General features: G+C 41.1%; 1 protein-coding gene and 1 long non-coding RNA gene across 3 annotated transcripts in view; one reads left to right on the top strand and one right to left on the bottom strand.

Annotated features, from left to right (window-relative positions):
• The window catches only part of LOC122943483, a 64,586-nt gene that overhangs the window by 44,339 nt on the left and 3,739 nt on the right, over nucleotides 1-16,508 (top strand). Inside the window, exon 2 of the long non-coding RNA XR_006390871.1 lies at nucleotides 16,345-16,496. This is a non-coding gene — a long non-coding RNA (uncharacterized LOC122943483). The remainder of the gene's footprint in view (nucleotides 1-16,344; nucleotides 16,497-16,508) is intronic.
• The window catches only part of PRSS12 (serine protease 12), a 172,704-nt gene continuing 165,204 nt past the window's right edge, over nucleotides 9,009-16,508 (bottom strand). For both annotated transcript variants that reach the window (XM_044301247.1, XM_044301239.1), the window contains 2 exons: nucleotides 13,494-13,774; nucleotides 9,009-9,652 (listed from right to left, as the gene is read on the bottom strand). In XM_044301247.1, coding sequence (XP_044157182.1) covers nucleotides 9,345-9,652; nucleotides 13,494-13,774 — 589 coding nt within the window. In that variant the 3' untranslated portion in view covers nucleotides 9,009-9,344. The remainder of the gene's footprint in view (nucleotides 9,653-13,493; nucleotides 13,775-16,508) is intronic.

The following is a 16,508-nucleotide window of genomic DNA, read 5'->3' as shown; positions in this document are numbered from 1 at the left end:
GGTTTATTGCACTGCACACCACCTTGCATCACAGAATAGGATTGCTTGCTGGCTTTCCTATTTGCTTGCCTAAAGAAGAGCACTGTGTTCTTTGGACCATTAACTGTGGTGAAACAATCTCACTGCCTGCATGGAAGCGGGATCAACCAACTGCAACTTAGCCTATGGATCCCACCTTCATTGGCCTATAGGAGTGTTTGTGACTAACAAGATATATATTAAGATATATATTAAAAAATGTACAAGAGTGTCCTATCATATCCAAAAGTCCACTGTAAAAACAATGGGCGACTTATGGCACTGTATGTCAGAGACTTCCATTGGAGGTAGACACGTCGGAGACTTCCTTTGGAGGTAAACATTGTTGGGGTCATTTCTGAAACTGGCGTAAACTAGAACTGGCTTAGTTGCCCATAGTAACCAATCAGATTCCACCTTTCATTTTCCAAAGGAGCTGTTAAAAATGAAAGGTGGAATCTGATTGGTTGCTATGGGCAACTAAGCCAGTTCTGCTTTACACCAGTTTGATAAATGACCCCATGTAAGTGTGTAACTCTGACAGAAGGCTTCAACACTGTGTATAGAGAGCCTTATATTGACAATTAGTGAGCACTGAGCACCATTAAGAACACAATAGTAAGTATTAGAAGTTCTAGAAGTTATAAAGTTTTACAGGGTGAACACTTCTGCATTGGCCCAACACTGCAATAATTTGACCACATAACATTTAATATTATTCTGATTTTAGAAGTTCAGACTTTTTGCCATTTTTCAACATCTTGGGTTGTGCGTTGGGGGAGGAGGTGGTCATCAGGCTGTACCTCTGCAACCTGACATATTTTACAAAATTGCTAAAAAGTCTGTTAATAATTCTGGTGTACCATACATTAATTAGCTCTACTGGTTAGACTAACATCAGAAACACCAAAAAGGTTAGTATATAAAATGAGAATGCTCGGACTGGGAGAAAACGTCTGTATGTGGGTAAGTAACTGGCTCAATGATAGAAAACAGAGGGTGGTTATTAACGGTACACACTCAGATTGGGTCACTGTCACTAGTGGGGTACCTCAGGGGTCAGTATTGGGCCCTATTCTCTTCAATATATTTATTAATGATCTTGTAGAAGGCTTGCATAGTAAAGTATCAATTTTCGCAGATGACACTAAACTGTTTAAAGTAATTAACACTGAAGAGGACAGTATACTACTACAGAGGGATCTGGATAGATTGGAGGCTTGGGCAGAGAAGTGGCAGATGAGGTTTAACACTGACAAATGTAAAGTTATGCACATGGGAAGGAATAATGTAAGTCACCAGTACATACTAAATGGTAAAACACTCGGTAACACTGACATGTAAAAGGATCTAGGAATTTTAATAAACAGCAAACTAAGCTGCAAAAACCAGTGTCAGGCAGCTGCTGCCAAGGCCAATAAGATAATGGGTTAGATCAAAAGTAATGATGAGCAGGAGGTGCCATATTCGATTTCGCGATATTTCGCGAATATTCGATTGAATATTTGTCTTATATTCGTCGAAATCCAATCTTCGTCATTTTTCTATTTATCGCAAATAATATGCGATTTAATTATTCGCGTATTGTGATTTTCTTTTAACTGTATAAGGAAGCTTTCCTATTGTTTGGCTATTTAGAATATTTTCTTTTCCAATCTGTGCAGTTGTTCGCATACTCCTCCCTCACAAGCGTCCCCGTCACCATGGGAACACCTGTGGATTAGAAAATACCATCGGATCTGAGTTTTCTCTGAGATCGTGAAAACTCAGATCCCATGGTATATTCTAACCCACAGGCGTTCCCATGGTGACGGGAGGAGTATGTGAATGACCGTACAGATTGGAAAAAAAAAAAAGGACGAATATTCTAAATAACGAATATTCGCTATATTGCTATAACTTAGTTTTTTAGTATATTCGTCATATTCGTCATATTCTAAAACACAAAGTTATAGCAATATAACGAATATTCGTGAAATACACATATAGACTGCAATTTAGCTAATATAGTGCTATAGTATTTTTTTTTCTAGTGTAAATTTTTTCCAAATCTGAACTTCAGAAGAGAAAAAAAAATGGGATTATAAAAAAAGATTATAGCACTATATTAGCTAAATTGCAGTCTATATGTGTATTTTCCGAATATTCGCTATATTGCTATAACTTTGTTTTTTAGAATATTCGTAATATTCTAAAACAAGAATATAGCAATATAGGGAATATTTGTAAAATACACATTTAGCTAATATGGTGCTATAGTCTTTTTTTATAGTCCAATTTTTTTTGTCTCTTCTGAAGCTCAGATTTGGAAAAAATGTACACTATTAAAAAAAAATACTATAGCACTATATTAGCTAAATTGCAGTCTATATGTGTATTTCATGAATATTCGCTACATTGCTATAACTTTGTGTTTTAGAATATGACGAATATGACGAATATTCAAAAAACAAAGTTATAGCAATATAACGAATATTCGTTATAAAGAATATACATATTTTTTTTTCCAATCTGTACGGTCGTTTGCATACTCCTCCCCGACAAGCGTCCCCGTCACCATGGGAACGCCTGTGGGTTAGAATATACCATCGGATCTGAGTTTTCACGAAAGACGACTGAGTCAGTACAGAGATCTATCCCATCGTCTATTTATCCCCAGGACTGTGACTGCGATAAGGGGACATCCTTTGCGTCTGGAGGAAAGAAGGTTTGTACACAAACATAGAAGAGGATTCTTTACGGTAAGAGCAGTGAGACTATGAAACTCTCTGCTTAAAGGGCTTCTGTCACCCCACTAAACCGTTTTTTTTTTTGTTTACTTATAATGCCTATAGTGCGATTTCTGCATACATAAGCTAAATAATCATTTCGGCTTAGTAGAATTTGTTAAAAATGTAATATGCAAATTACCTTGCTACCAGCAAGTAGGGCGGCTACTTGCTGGTAGCAGCAGCATCCTCCGATCCTAAAGACCCCCCCTCCACATGTTGATTGACAGGGCCAGGGAACGGGATCGTCCTCTGCTGGCCCTGTCTGCTATCAAGATCTCGTGCCTGCGCCGTAACGGTATTCAGTCGGCGCAGGCGTACTGAGAGGCGGCCGCTCGCTCAGCCGCTCCATCCTCAATGCGCCTGCGCCGGTGACGTCACATCTACACCCGGCGCAGGCGCATTGAGGATGGAGCGGCCGAGCGAGCGGCCACCTCTCAGTGCACCTGCGCCGATTGAAGACAGGTACGGCGCAGGCGCGAGATTTTGAATTCAAACAGGGCCAGCAGAGAATGATCGGAGAGGGCGTCTTTAGGATCGGAGGATGCGGCTGCTACCAGCAAGTAGCCACCCTACTTGCTGGTAGCAAGGTAATTTGCATATTTTAAAATTATGTTTTTAACTAATTCTACTGAACCGAAATGATTATTTAGCTTATGTATGCAGAAATCGCACTATAGGGATTATAAGTAAACCAAAAAAAAGAAAAAGGTTTAGTGGGGCGACAGAAGCCCTTTAAGGAGGTAGTGATGGTGAGTACAATAAAGGAATTCAAGAGGGGACTAGATGTATTTCTGGAGTGTAATAATATTACAGGCTATAGCTACTAGAGAGGGGTCGTTGATCCAGGGAGTTATTCTGATTGACTGATTGGAGTCAGGAAGGAATTTTTTATTCCCCTAACGTGGGGAAAATTGGCTTCTACCTCACTTTTTTTTTTTTTGCCTTCCTCTGGATCAACTTGCAGGATGACAGGCCGAACTGGATGGACAAATGTCTTTTTTTAGCCTTATGTACTATGTTACCAGTCTTAAAGGGGTTGTCCGGGTTCAGAGCTGAACCTGGACATAGCTCCATTGTCACCCATGCAGCCCCCCTGATGTTGGCATCAGAGCATCTCATGCTCTGATGTGCTCCCTTGCCCTGTGCTATATTTCGCACAGGGCAAGGGCTCTTTTGTTTACAACAACACACTGCCGGGCGGAAGCTTCCGCCCGGTAGTGTGTTCAGTGACGTCACCGGCTCTGATGGGCGGGAATTTAGCGCTGCCCTACCCATTTTACTGACTAGGGCAGCGCTAAAGCCCACCCATCAGTGCTGGTGACGTCACTGGGCTTCCTGGCAGCCCCATGGAGAGCCCAGTTCATCACCAAAACTCGTGAAAACGCCTTTGCCCTGCGTGATTTAGCTCAGGGCAAAGGAGAGCATCGGAGCATGAACTGCTCCGATGCTCAAGTCAGGGGGGGCTGCCTGGGTGAAAATGGAAGTATGTCCGGGTTCAGTTCTGATCCCGAACAACCCCTTTAAAGAGGACCTTTCACTTGTATAAACTATGTGAACTGAGTATGCTGCCATATAGAGCGGCACCCGGGGATATCACTGCACTTACTATTATCCCCGGGCGCCGCTCCGTTCTCCCGTTTATAGGCTCCGGTACCTTTGCTCCTTAAGTTATAGTAGGCAGGTCTTCCCTTGTCCTGTGGGCGTCTCCTTCTCCTAGGCTGCAGCGCTGGCCAATCTCAGCGCATAGCTCACAGCCTGGGAGAACAAAACCTCCCAGGCTGTGAGCTGTGCGCTGCCATTGGCCAGCGCTGCAGCCTAGGAGAAGGAGATGCCCACAGGACAAGGGAAGACCCGCCTACTATAACTTAAGGAGCAAAGGTACCGGAGCCTATAACGGGAGAACGGAGCGGCACCCGGGGATAATAGTAAGTGCAGTGAGATCCCCGGGCGCCGCTCTATATGGCAGCATACTCTTTAATATAATCCCATATGTGCTGACTAAGCATTGCAAACATTGAAAAAAAACATTAATGTAAAGAACATAGCTAGATTATTTCAATATAATGGATAACTCAATAAGAAATGTCTTGTAGTGTTGATCGAGCACTTTGGTGCTCGGGTGCTCTGGCCGAGCACATTGGTAGAGCACCCGAGTATAATGGAAGTCAATGGGAGAACCCGAACATTAAACCAAACACCCCCTGCTCTGAAGAGGAGAGGGTGTCTGGTTCACAGAAAAAGGTTAGAAATTGATGGAAACACCACCAAAATAGTTTGGAAATAGCATAGGGAGGACATCCGGATGCTTCTTGGACTCCTATTGCATACAATAGACAACCACACAAAGGCTATATGCCAAAAGCCGGGTATGTGCAAGCCAACAATCTATCCATGAGACAGATACAGTCATCATACCTTACAATGGCAACCTTGTGCACTATGAGACATTCCAAAGCAGCTCTCATCTGACTGAGAGCCAATAAGCCTCAAAGTTGCTTCATATCTGTTGGATGGCTTGGGTGGACCTGTGCATCTAGATCAATATCATTAGGGTGACAAAAAGTTTTCTAATTGTCCTAACATAATATTCAATAACCTTTTTATACAGTTTTCTCATGTAAACTCATTTGCATAAATATGGACATATGGGAAAGACATGCAAATGAGCAGAATCTGCCTTGTTTTTCAGCTGAAAAACCATTTGCATGGAAAATTAGCGATAAAAATTAGCGATTAGAATATTCGCAATCTACACTACTCATGAACAGCGCCATCTATTGGATTCATAGTCTTGTCATAAGACTATGAAATCAATAGATGGCGCTATTCATGTGTCATGAACAGCGCCATCTCTTGGATTCATAGTCTTGTCATAAGACTATGAAACCAATAGATGGCGCTGTTCATGACTCATGAACAGCGCCATTTATTGGTTTTATAGTCTTTTTATGATTTATTGGATTCATAATCTTCATAGTCTTTAAATACATTTTATTAGGTTTTGATATAATTTGCACATTTACATTTAAAGTTACATATTGGAACAAATTACAGGTCATATTCCTTTTTTACAGATATGTGCAGTAAAAACAAAGATAAAACACATATAAACAGTGCAATAGTCCTTTTCCTAAACATTTCCCTTCCCCCCTTCTACAGAGGTGATGTGGTTTAAAGTTTTCTTTTTATTATAGGTATTTCTGGAGGTGTACAGTGTCTCATTTCGGAGTTCATGTGGATTTATTGTCGTGTAGTCTCATGGTAGTGCAACTTTATGTAAGGATTGATTATGCTTTATATGTTATTGGTTTTTATAGTCTAATGACAAGACTATGAATCCAATAGATGTCACTGGTCAAGACTCATAAACAGCGCCATCTATTGGTTTCATAGTCTTATGACAAGACTATGAATCCAATAGATGGCACTGTCCATGACTCATGAATAGCTCCGTCTATTTATTTTATAGTCTTATGAGAAGACTATAAAACCAATAGATGGTGCTGAAGAAAGTTGAAAAAATTGCTCCAGCACCGCAATGTATGGTATGAAAATCCCGGTCTTTATTGACACCATAAAATCCAGGTGAATACAGCAATAAATGACAAACACTAGTGATCCCAGGAGCCCCGGATCTACGCGTTTCGAACCGTTAGGTTCTTAGTCATGATCCAGTCAATAGATGGTGCTGTTCATGAGTAGTGTAGATTGCGAATATTCTAATCGCAAATTTTTATCTAAATTTTTCCATGCAAATGGTTTTGCAACTGAAAATCAGAAAACTTTTTGTCACCCTAATGATATTGATCTAGGTGTACAGGTCCATCCAAGCCATACAACAGATATGAAGCAACTTTGAGGCTTACTGGCTTTCAGTCAGATGAGAGCTGGTTTTGAATGTCTCATAGTGCACAAGGTTGCCATTGTAAGGTAAGCTGACTGTATCTGTCTCATGGATAGATTGTTGGCTTGCACATACCCGGCTTTTGGCATATTCTTTGTGTGGTTGTCTATTGTATGTAATAGGAGTCCAAGATGCATCCAGATATCCTCCCTGTGCTATTTCCAAACTAGTTTGGTTTTGTTTCCATCAATTTCTAACCTTTTTCTGTGAACCAGACACCCTCTCCTCTTTAGAGCAGTGGGTGCCTGGTTTAATGCTCGGGTATCCCAATGATTTTTATTGTTTTCAATTGTGCTTCAGCAATAAATAGTATTCGGCCGAACACTGCGATGTGCCAAGCATGCTCGTTCAACACTAATGTCTTGTTCACTATCACTGATTATATTTTTCTGGGTTCTTAGGTATTTCACACCAAAAAGAATTGCATAGGCACTCAAATATATGGAGGCAATGACTATGGCCCTGTAGTAGAACAAATATTCTATGATTCATTAGGAAAAATAGAAACCTAAAATTGACTGCTCTCTTAGAACCCACAATTAATAAGCTGAACACTAACTATCCTGTCTTTAAAGCTATCAACAATGATATCACCTGTCTAAACTATAACAGTTTAAGGAGAGTGTACTGCAAATGACATACGGTATATGTAGCATTGTGACGCACTGTTGAAAATTTTTATGCAATTGATATGTGATGATGAACACTGAACGGTGTTTCTTAACTTCAAAGAAAAAAACTTCCAGCATGTAGTAGGTAGGAAAATTGCATCCTCTTTATTTCATAAAAGACATCGTCACTAGGGTACAATGGACAAACCTCCCAGCACCTCCCGTCAGATCGACATGTTTCAAACCAGCCGTTTTTTACTCATGATCTCATTTTTTGGGGTTTATGGTGTTCCTTGATGCCATCTTGTAGGAGGAGGAGATGTCAGTCAGAGAGGGCAATACTTGGTGCATTGCACTGACTTGAAGCGTTGACTCAAGAGAGTTAGAGAGAGTCGCAGAGGTTGGTGAGTCCAAGAAATTGTTGCAAGGGACCCAGTGGCTGCATATTGTCCCACATCATGTGCTTCCCAGCTGCTCTTCTCTGCAGTGAGTGACTACTGTGGCTGTTTTTTGGTTGGACTCTACATCAGAGCAGAGGGGAGAGGTGTTGAAAAAGTTAATTGCAGAGAACAGAGAGCACTTCACAGGAACTGTATTCTGGGCACTTGTAGGAAAGGCGCCTGTAAAGTAACAATAATAAAACCTACTGTAAACATTTGATTGCCCATCTCACCCAGGTCCCTATCTACCGTTGCTCTGTCAGTAGATCTGCAGGGTCAAAACTGCTAAGAGTCTTCCTTAAGGCTCAGCAAGTTTAGCGTGGTGCTATGACTGGTTGCCCCATGACCTGGACATAAAATTAACTAGACAGTATAAGAGATCATGCTCTGAATGGAGGATGCAAAATAATGCAACTACAGGTGAGAGACGTATACAGAATAAGTGTCTGTAAAAAAGCTTTCTCCTGCAAGTAGAGACACAAGGCATCGAGAGTCAAGTGGTTTATAGGAAAGTTACTGTCAAATTATATTGTGTGCTGCAGTAACCCTGTTTATGGACTGTGTGAACTGTGGACTTGAACTGTACCAATCGGACCAACTGTTATTGGTGTGCATGCTACATAGTGGAGGCTAGTATTTATGAATCTGGAAAAATAGTAGTAATTTACTCAATACAGAAACCCCTGGAGGTGTCAGGGCTCCATAAACAAGAGAATGGTGCAACCCCAGTTTGATGGTGTTCTCACTATGGGCAGCATAAACAAGTAATCCTCTTAGCAAAATGCTGGGTCACTTTCTTTCACTGTCCCAGCCAGAATTTTGTACTGAACAGCTCTGGCACATGACAATGAGTAATGATATTCATGAGCTTATTTTCTTCCCTACCTCCTGAAGCTGCTTTAAGTTGGAAAAAAACACTGTCAATCAGCGGCATGGGGCGTGGGAAGAGATGGGAGCTCATGAATATCAGGACTCTTTGGCATACACTAGAACTGTTGGGATTTACTTTTTAAGGCAGCATAAAACTAGTGATGCATTTCCTTCAAGTGACTGTGCCCACCGTGTGTACATTTCATAAAGAATGTCACCATAAATTTGTGAACCAATAAATATGATAGTAGCACTAAAAGCATTGTGCCTCTACATTAAAAAACAAAGTTCCTGTTTGGACCAAAAAGGGGTCTACAACATTCCAGCATGGTATTTGGAAGAGTACCCCTATAGTAAAAAAAAGTGTACAAAGTAAATACAGATGTCACTTTAATCACATACATATTAACAAGATAAAACTTTTAATTAAGAAAACAATAAAAAATTAATAAAATGCCATACATTTATTTTAATATTTTTTTTTTTTACTTTAGATTCAAAACTTTCTGCCCAAGACAGTATCATTATAATAGTCCAATTGTTTGGCTGCTACTTGTCATTGCCTTCCTAAAGTCCCCTTAAGGTAATTTCATCCACATGATGCAGCTAATACTATTTGTACACAGGTAGAAACGTTATGTCATACTAGCTCCTCAGTGCCTTGTTGTCAATATAACATACATGAGAATTTGGTCTAGCTTCTTTGGAAAATTTTGAAGTCTTCTGGGTTCTATAAATTGGTCAAACTCTTTATCCATGGTATAAAAGAAGCCACTTTTGTGTATACTCCAGGAGAGTCCTTCATCCCACATCCATAGCCCCAAGAAGTAACTCCAAAGACTACCCAGCTGCCTCCATTACGTTCACAGACCAATGGGCCACCACTGTCCCCTTGACAACTGTCTACATGCTTCTGTTCTGGAGGACTTCCTGCACAAAGCATTCTTCCTGTAAACCGACTTCTGTAGCGCTCTTCACAGATTCGCTTGGGTAGCAATGTCACTCCAGCTTGTTGTAAAGTCCTTGAATATGCCCGACCTAAAAGTGCATACAAATGATAATGCTTATGGTTTGATAAATGTTTTTTTCATCTATCACATTCTATACAAGTGGTAATCTGACTTTAGTATAGCTGTTATTCCAGGGATTTGAGTCCCTGCAGGAGGTAAAAAAAGATAGTTTAGAAAAGCATTAGACAGAGCAGACCTGTCAGTGACTGATGCACTTCCTGAACAGGCATGACTTCAGAAAACACTACTGTGATTGACAGGTCTGCTTCTAGGGATATTTTATGGTATTTAATGTCAGTCTTGGAGATGTACAATGAGGATTACTTATTAATGCATTTTACTTAAAAATGTTCAGATAACAAAACGTAGAGTGTAACATCCATTGACGACTTGTCATCTAGGTCTCAAAATGCCATCCTGACATACACCTCTCAAATGTTATCGATCGATCAATGTTTCAAGGTTGATGTGATAGTTTTATATGTGACAGGATGGGATCACAATGCATCTTAATTCACTTTCATGTGCCTGCTTCTGCATAGTCTTATAATCATATTCACCATATATACGTAAGCAACATAAATTAATATATTATGCTTGCCCCTAAATTGAAAATTGTGTGAAAATTTTATTCAACATAAGTTTCTATTCTTAAATTTTTATATTCACCTAGCAAGTAAATATTTGATGTAGTGTGGGAAAGATATTTAATGAATAATAAAAAAATGGCTTCATATGTCAACCGGATAATACACTACCGGAAAATGAAAAAAGAACACCTAGAAGGAGTTCAGATAGTAAGCCTAGTTTATAATATGGCAATACTAGTTGGAGTTACATGTAGTGTTCAAAGTACCAAGATTCTTTCTTTACATATAGATGCTCCACAGAATTCTTTTGTCTGGCATCACTGTTGTGTTTTTGTCAGACAGCACTGTTTTTCATCCTCTCTCTCTTACAGGGCTGTTGATTGGATTTTGTTGAAGTGTTACTTTGCTAGACAGGCGTGCATCATTTGTGCAATTAAGGGACTTTAAAAAGGGTAGAACAGTGAGAGCTCAAGAAACTGGATGGTCCATCAGTCAATTCTAAATCTCAGAAAGAGTTGGATGAGAAGTTTCTGTGGTGCATTGGTGGTGTTGAGAGTACAGAGAGGAGGGCTCCAACACTCATAGAGTAGGTTCTGAATGATCAAGACTGACAGATGCATGCCAAGCTTGCCATATAGGAGAAACTGCTATAGCTTAAAGGAGAGCCATTGCATCACAAATCTGTTCTGTAGTAGCCCCTGCAGCAACTACCCGGACTGTAAGAAAGCATCTATTTGAACAGGTCTTCATTCTAACAACCCACTAGCTCATTTGCCACTGAGAGCCCATTGGAGGCATGAATGGCAAACAATAATGTTCTCTGATGAAAGCAGGTTCTGCCTTGATAGTAATGATGGCTGCATTAGAGTTTGCAGGGGGGCTGGAGAGAGCCTACTGCCATTCTGCATAGTGCAGAGACACACAGGACCACCACCAGCTGCCATGGAGTAGGGCGTCATTAGCTACAATGGCATTGCCACCTAGTATTCTTGGTGGGAACATTTACTAGTCTTCAGTTTGTCCAGGACCTCAAAGAACCAGTACTGATGTCTGTTTTGACTCAGGAGACATGGTGTTTCAACAAGATAATGCCAGCAGTTGCCATAGCCAACTCAATCACCAGATCTCTCCCTTATCAACAATGCCTGGGACTGGATTAGGCGATGGATCTTCCATGCAGAGAAGCCAACAACCAGCTTGGCTGAACTACGAGTCCAAGTTGAAAGAGCTTGGAATGTCATACCGCAGGAGGATATCCAGCATCTGTATAACTGTTATCAAGCCAGTGTGGCAACCTTTATTGCAGCATGAAGAGATGCCACCCAGTATTAATCTGATACTGCCTCAACATATACCCTGCTGCAGAACCCAAAATTAAGTATGAACCACCTTAGTTGTGTGATCATTGACCAAGCACTATTAGCAGATAATACTTTGTCAATCTCAGCTCTAACATACTGTTTTCCAGGTATTCTTTTCTCATTTACTTATACTGTAAAATCATTGTAACCAATAACAAACACACATGAACATGAAATGCAAATATTTTATTAATATGTCACATAAGGAACGACACAAATACAATCGATAATAAATATAATATATAAGGTGCAGTAATGTGGTGGCGCTACAGAACAACGCCCCACTATGGATACACAAGGAACGTTATATATGCCCAAAGCCCCTGTCTCTAATCAGCCCAATATTAACAAGATAAATGATCTCAGCATAGGCTCAAAGGAGACATGGGCTATAATCAAAGTGCAGGTGCTGGCATGCTTGTAAAAGAATGTGAGTCAAATGGTAGGAGCAGTGTGTAAGTCCCACATCCACTAAGGATGTCATGATATATAACCTGCATCCACCTTGTATCACATCAACACAAGCTAAGCCAGCACATATAAATAACACATGACAAATAATACTGGGAAACAGACCTTCGATCCCTGGTGAGCGGACCCCTAACGCGCGTTTCGCCAAGCTTTTTCGAAGGGGCGTGTCTATCCTGTCAAATACTCAGCCTTAAATCTAGCCCCAGATGAGAGAGAACCAATCCGCTGCCTCGCTAACTTAAAGAAACTCCACCCCTTACTCAACTCCGGATGTCAAATCCTGCCCTCACTTCCGCCCACATCCTCCCCTGCACCATGTGAGCACAACGCACACCTCACTTCCGCCCACACCGCAACTAGAGGATCAAAGCGTCACGTCACTTCCGCCTCTGACGTGGGCAAAACACATCCTCCCTGGTGAGTCCTGTCATACTACGTGATCCAGCTGTGTCATGCTGGATCACATACGAACAATGTTAACAAGGTACCGGCATCTATCCACAATCTCGGCAACTCCAATGTCCGTCACTAAGGATAAAGGCAGTTGCGAGGCAGCGGATTGGTTCTCTCTCATCTGGGGCTAGATTTAAGGCTGAGTATTTGACAGGATAGACACGCCCCTTCGAAAAAGCTTGGCGAAACGCGCATCAGGGGTCCGCTCACCAGGGATCGAAGGTCTGTTTCCCAGTATTATTTGTCATGTGTGCTGGCTTAGCTTGTGTTGATGTGATACAAGGTGGATGCAGGTTATATATCATGACATCCTTAGTGGATGTGGGACTTACACACTGCTCCTACCATTTGACTCACATTCTTTTACAAGCATGCCAGCACCTGCACTTTGATTATAGCCCATGTCTCCTTTGAGCCTATGCTGAGATTATTTATCTTGTTAATATTGGGCTGATTAGAGACAGGGGCTTTGGGCATATATAACGTTCCTTGTGTATCCATGGTGGGGCGCTGTTCTGTAGCGCCACCACATTACTGCACCTTATATATTATATTTATTATCGATTGTATTTGTGACATATTAATAAAATATTTGCATTTCATGTTCATGTGTGTTTGTTATTGGTTACAATGAGTTTGACTCACATATGACTTCTCATTTATTGAGGATTTGTTCGGTTATTATACTGTAAAATGTTTTACCTTATTATCTGCTGTTATGACAGCAGGCACATGGACTTCTGCGATTGGCCCACTGAGATGAATGGGGACCAGTGTAGAAATCTCTTCAACAAGAACGATGTTAAATTTAGATATATGAAATATGTTTACACCTATGCAAAGTTTTTATACCTAGCAAAAACATGAGTTTTCATCAGGCAATCATTTTTATTCATCTAGTGAGTTATTATGGCACATAATGCGAGAAAGCTTTTTAATGAATGCTACTACAATGGCTACTACTATATGACAACTGGATAATATGATGTCTTACCTGTATCGCCCCATCCTGTGATATAACAGTTTGATGCTGATTTTTGAGGTCTTTCTCGTCGCATTGGTAAACAGGCTGGTAAGACATGGGTGCTGAATGGTACACACTGTTCAGAAGGTCCATATAGTCTTATGAGAGCAATGTCATAGTCACTTCCATCAGGTCTGTAATCTTTGTGTATTATGATCTGTTGGATTCCCATGTCCTCCTCATACTCCTCAGGAACAAGTGTGTGATAATCTCCCACTCTTATCACATAATTGCGAGTATTGTTACCATACCTAGGAAATGACACAGTGAGATATTTTACTTACAGGTCACTCACCATCAAGGGACTGTTCTGGATTTGCATGTTTGTCATAAAGAAAGAGAACATTTTTATTGTAAACAAAAAATGAATTAGCTTTTAGTGGCAGAAAAAGGGGGACAAACTGTAAGGTCACTTTACGATGCCAGAAATTTCTGCAACTAAAAATAAGTTCTATACTTCTGAATGGGGTTGGTTTGATGGCAAGCACAAAGGGGGTCATTTATCATGCTAAAATACGCCTAAATTTTGCGTAAATCAGGTGCATATTGTGGCACAATGGTTAGTTGCACCGCAATCTGTGACTTCTCCCCACTCACCTTGGGGTGGTGTGGGCAGGGAAGGGGACAGGTCGGCAGGCCAGTTCCAGTTACCATTTTCTAGGAAGATGTCTTACATTTAGGCTGCTTTCACACTAGCGTTCGGGTTTCCGTTCGTGAGCTCCGTTTGAAGGAGCTCACGAGCGGACCCGAACGCAGCCGTCCAGCCCTGATGCAGTCTGAATGGAGGCGGATCCGCTCAGACTGCATCAGTCTGGCGGCGTTCAGCCTCCGCTCCGCTCGCCTCCGCACGGACAGGCGGACAGCTGAACGCTGCTTGCAGCGTTCGGGTGTCCGCCTGGCCGTGCGGAGGCGTGCGGATCCGTCCAGACTTACAATGTAAGTCAATGGGGACGGATCCGTTTGAAGATGCCACAATGTGGCTCAATCTTCAAGCGGATCCGTCCCCCATTGACTTTACATTGAAAGTCTGGACGGATCCGTCCCAGGCTATTTTCACACTTAGCTTTTTTTAGCTAATATAATGCAGACGGATCCGTTCTGAACGGAGCCTCCGTCTGCATTATTATGGGCGGATCCGTTCAGAACGGATCCGCCCGAACGCTAGTGTGAAAGTAGCCTTAGACCGGCGCCTCTTCATAACTTCGGCGATCCACCTCCAGCGATGGGGCTTTATTAACACCGGGATCTAAAACTCCTGTCTTATTAAATGTGCCCCGTAGATTATTGGAATTGTTGCCAAAATACTCCATTCTTGGTTTTGGCTAACAAATACTGATACAAAATACTGACTATGTGAAAGAAAGTGACCTTAGCAGCTTTTTTTTACATATATGCTGATAATTTTAACTTGTGACATAGATAAGTGGAAATAGCAGGAACTCAGCATAAGCTGGTGCCAACAAAGAACCAGTACAGTAAGGACTATAAACTGAAATGTATCCTTCTTTAATTATTATTTCTATAACGAAAAGTTAGAACATTTTACAATATACCCTCCGCATTAATTCCTTATGATTTTAAAGATATCTGTTCTGGCCATCAGACCCATCTTAAATGGCATAAATAAAAAAAAACTGATCCATGACATGTACTTGACATTCTAATTGTCTTTTATATATGCTGGTCATATGACGGACACACTGACGTTCAGCCCATTACAAGACACAGCTGTGATATCTGTGCTGTAACTGTCCTGAACCTGCATGTCCATCACTTGACTTGAACAGGTTTTTATTCCCTAGGAGTAACCAACAAATTCCTGCAAGGAGAGATCTTTATAAGGCCTCATGCACACGACCGTTCTGTTTTTTGCTGTCAGCAAATTGCAGATCCGCAAAACAATTTGCGGAACGGAACAGGCAGCCCATTGTAGAAATACCTACTCTTGTCCGCAAAAACGGACAAGAATAGGACAGGTTATATTTTTTTTTGCGGGGCCACAGCACAGGGCAACGGATGCGGCCCCATTAAAGTGAATAGGTCCGCACCCGAGCTGCAAAAATTGCGGCTCAGATGCAGACCAGAACAACAGTCGTGTGCATGAGGCCTAACAATGAGGAATTAAATTATAATGTATTAGCAAAGAGTGTACAATATTTTTATCTGCATATACTATAAATTATTGACGCTAAAACAAACTTGATAGGCCTTCAATATCAGATTGATGGGGATCTGACTCTTAGCATCCTGGATGATCAGCTGTTTGTAAGCACAGTGGTCGTCAGGCAAGAGTAGTGAATCAATTAAGAGAAAAAAAATATCTGGTCAGCATAAAATAACATTTTTGCATTGTTACATGATCCCTTTAGGTTGCAGCCATTTTCATTCAAGAATACGTTGTCTCCTCAGAGATAACCCTTTTCTATTTGAAGCTGATTTTGCCAAGGGAAGTCAGACTTTGTGGCCTTCCAGATTAATTGCCTGGCCACAAATATAATATATGGTCTAGCTGAGTTTTCCAGAACAAGACTTACATTCTTTAACATAGAGGCGGTCTATGGGTCCTCGGTGATGGCCATGTGCCCCAATAGGGCATATTGACTGGAGTTGTTTTCATGAGACAACAATTTTAGGGGAGTGAACATCTTTTTCATTTTCTGCTCTTTGCATTTAATCAAATGAGGTGAGTTGCCTTTTATTATGGTAATGTGTTCATTACTAAAGGACAGTTCCCCAGATAAGCCCCTCTTTTTTTCATAATACTCTTACTGTTGATTGGCTAAATGGCTAAAATCAGCATTTTCTCTTTTTTCGACTGTAGGTGACCACATTATCACTGGCTTGGTTTTTCACCACTTTGCTCAGACTGGCCCAAAGGTGAACAGGTGAATTCCTTGATGGGCTCCAGAGCAACCATGGGCCTCCAGTCCCTAGCCCCTGCAGAAGTCATACATGGTACAATACATTGACTAGGTATATTATTTG

Source organism: Bufo gargarizans, chromosome 1, assembly GCF_014858855.1.
Source record: "Bufo gargarizans isolate SCDJY-AF-19 chromosome 1, ASM1485885v1, whole genome shotgun sequence".
Taxonomy (NCBI): Eukaryota; Metazoa; Chordata; class Amphibia; order Anura; family Bufonidae; genus Bufo; species Bufo gargarizans.
Note: the sequence above shows the minus strand (reverse complement) of the source record. Positions and strands in the feature narration are given on the sequence as shown.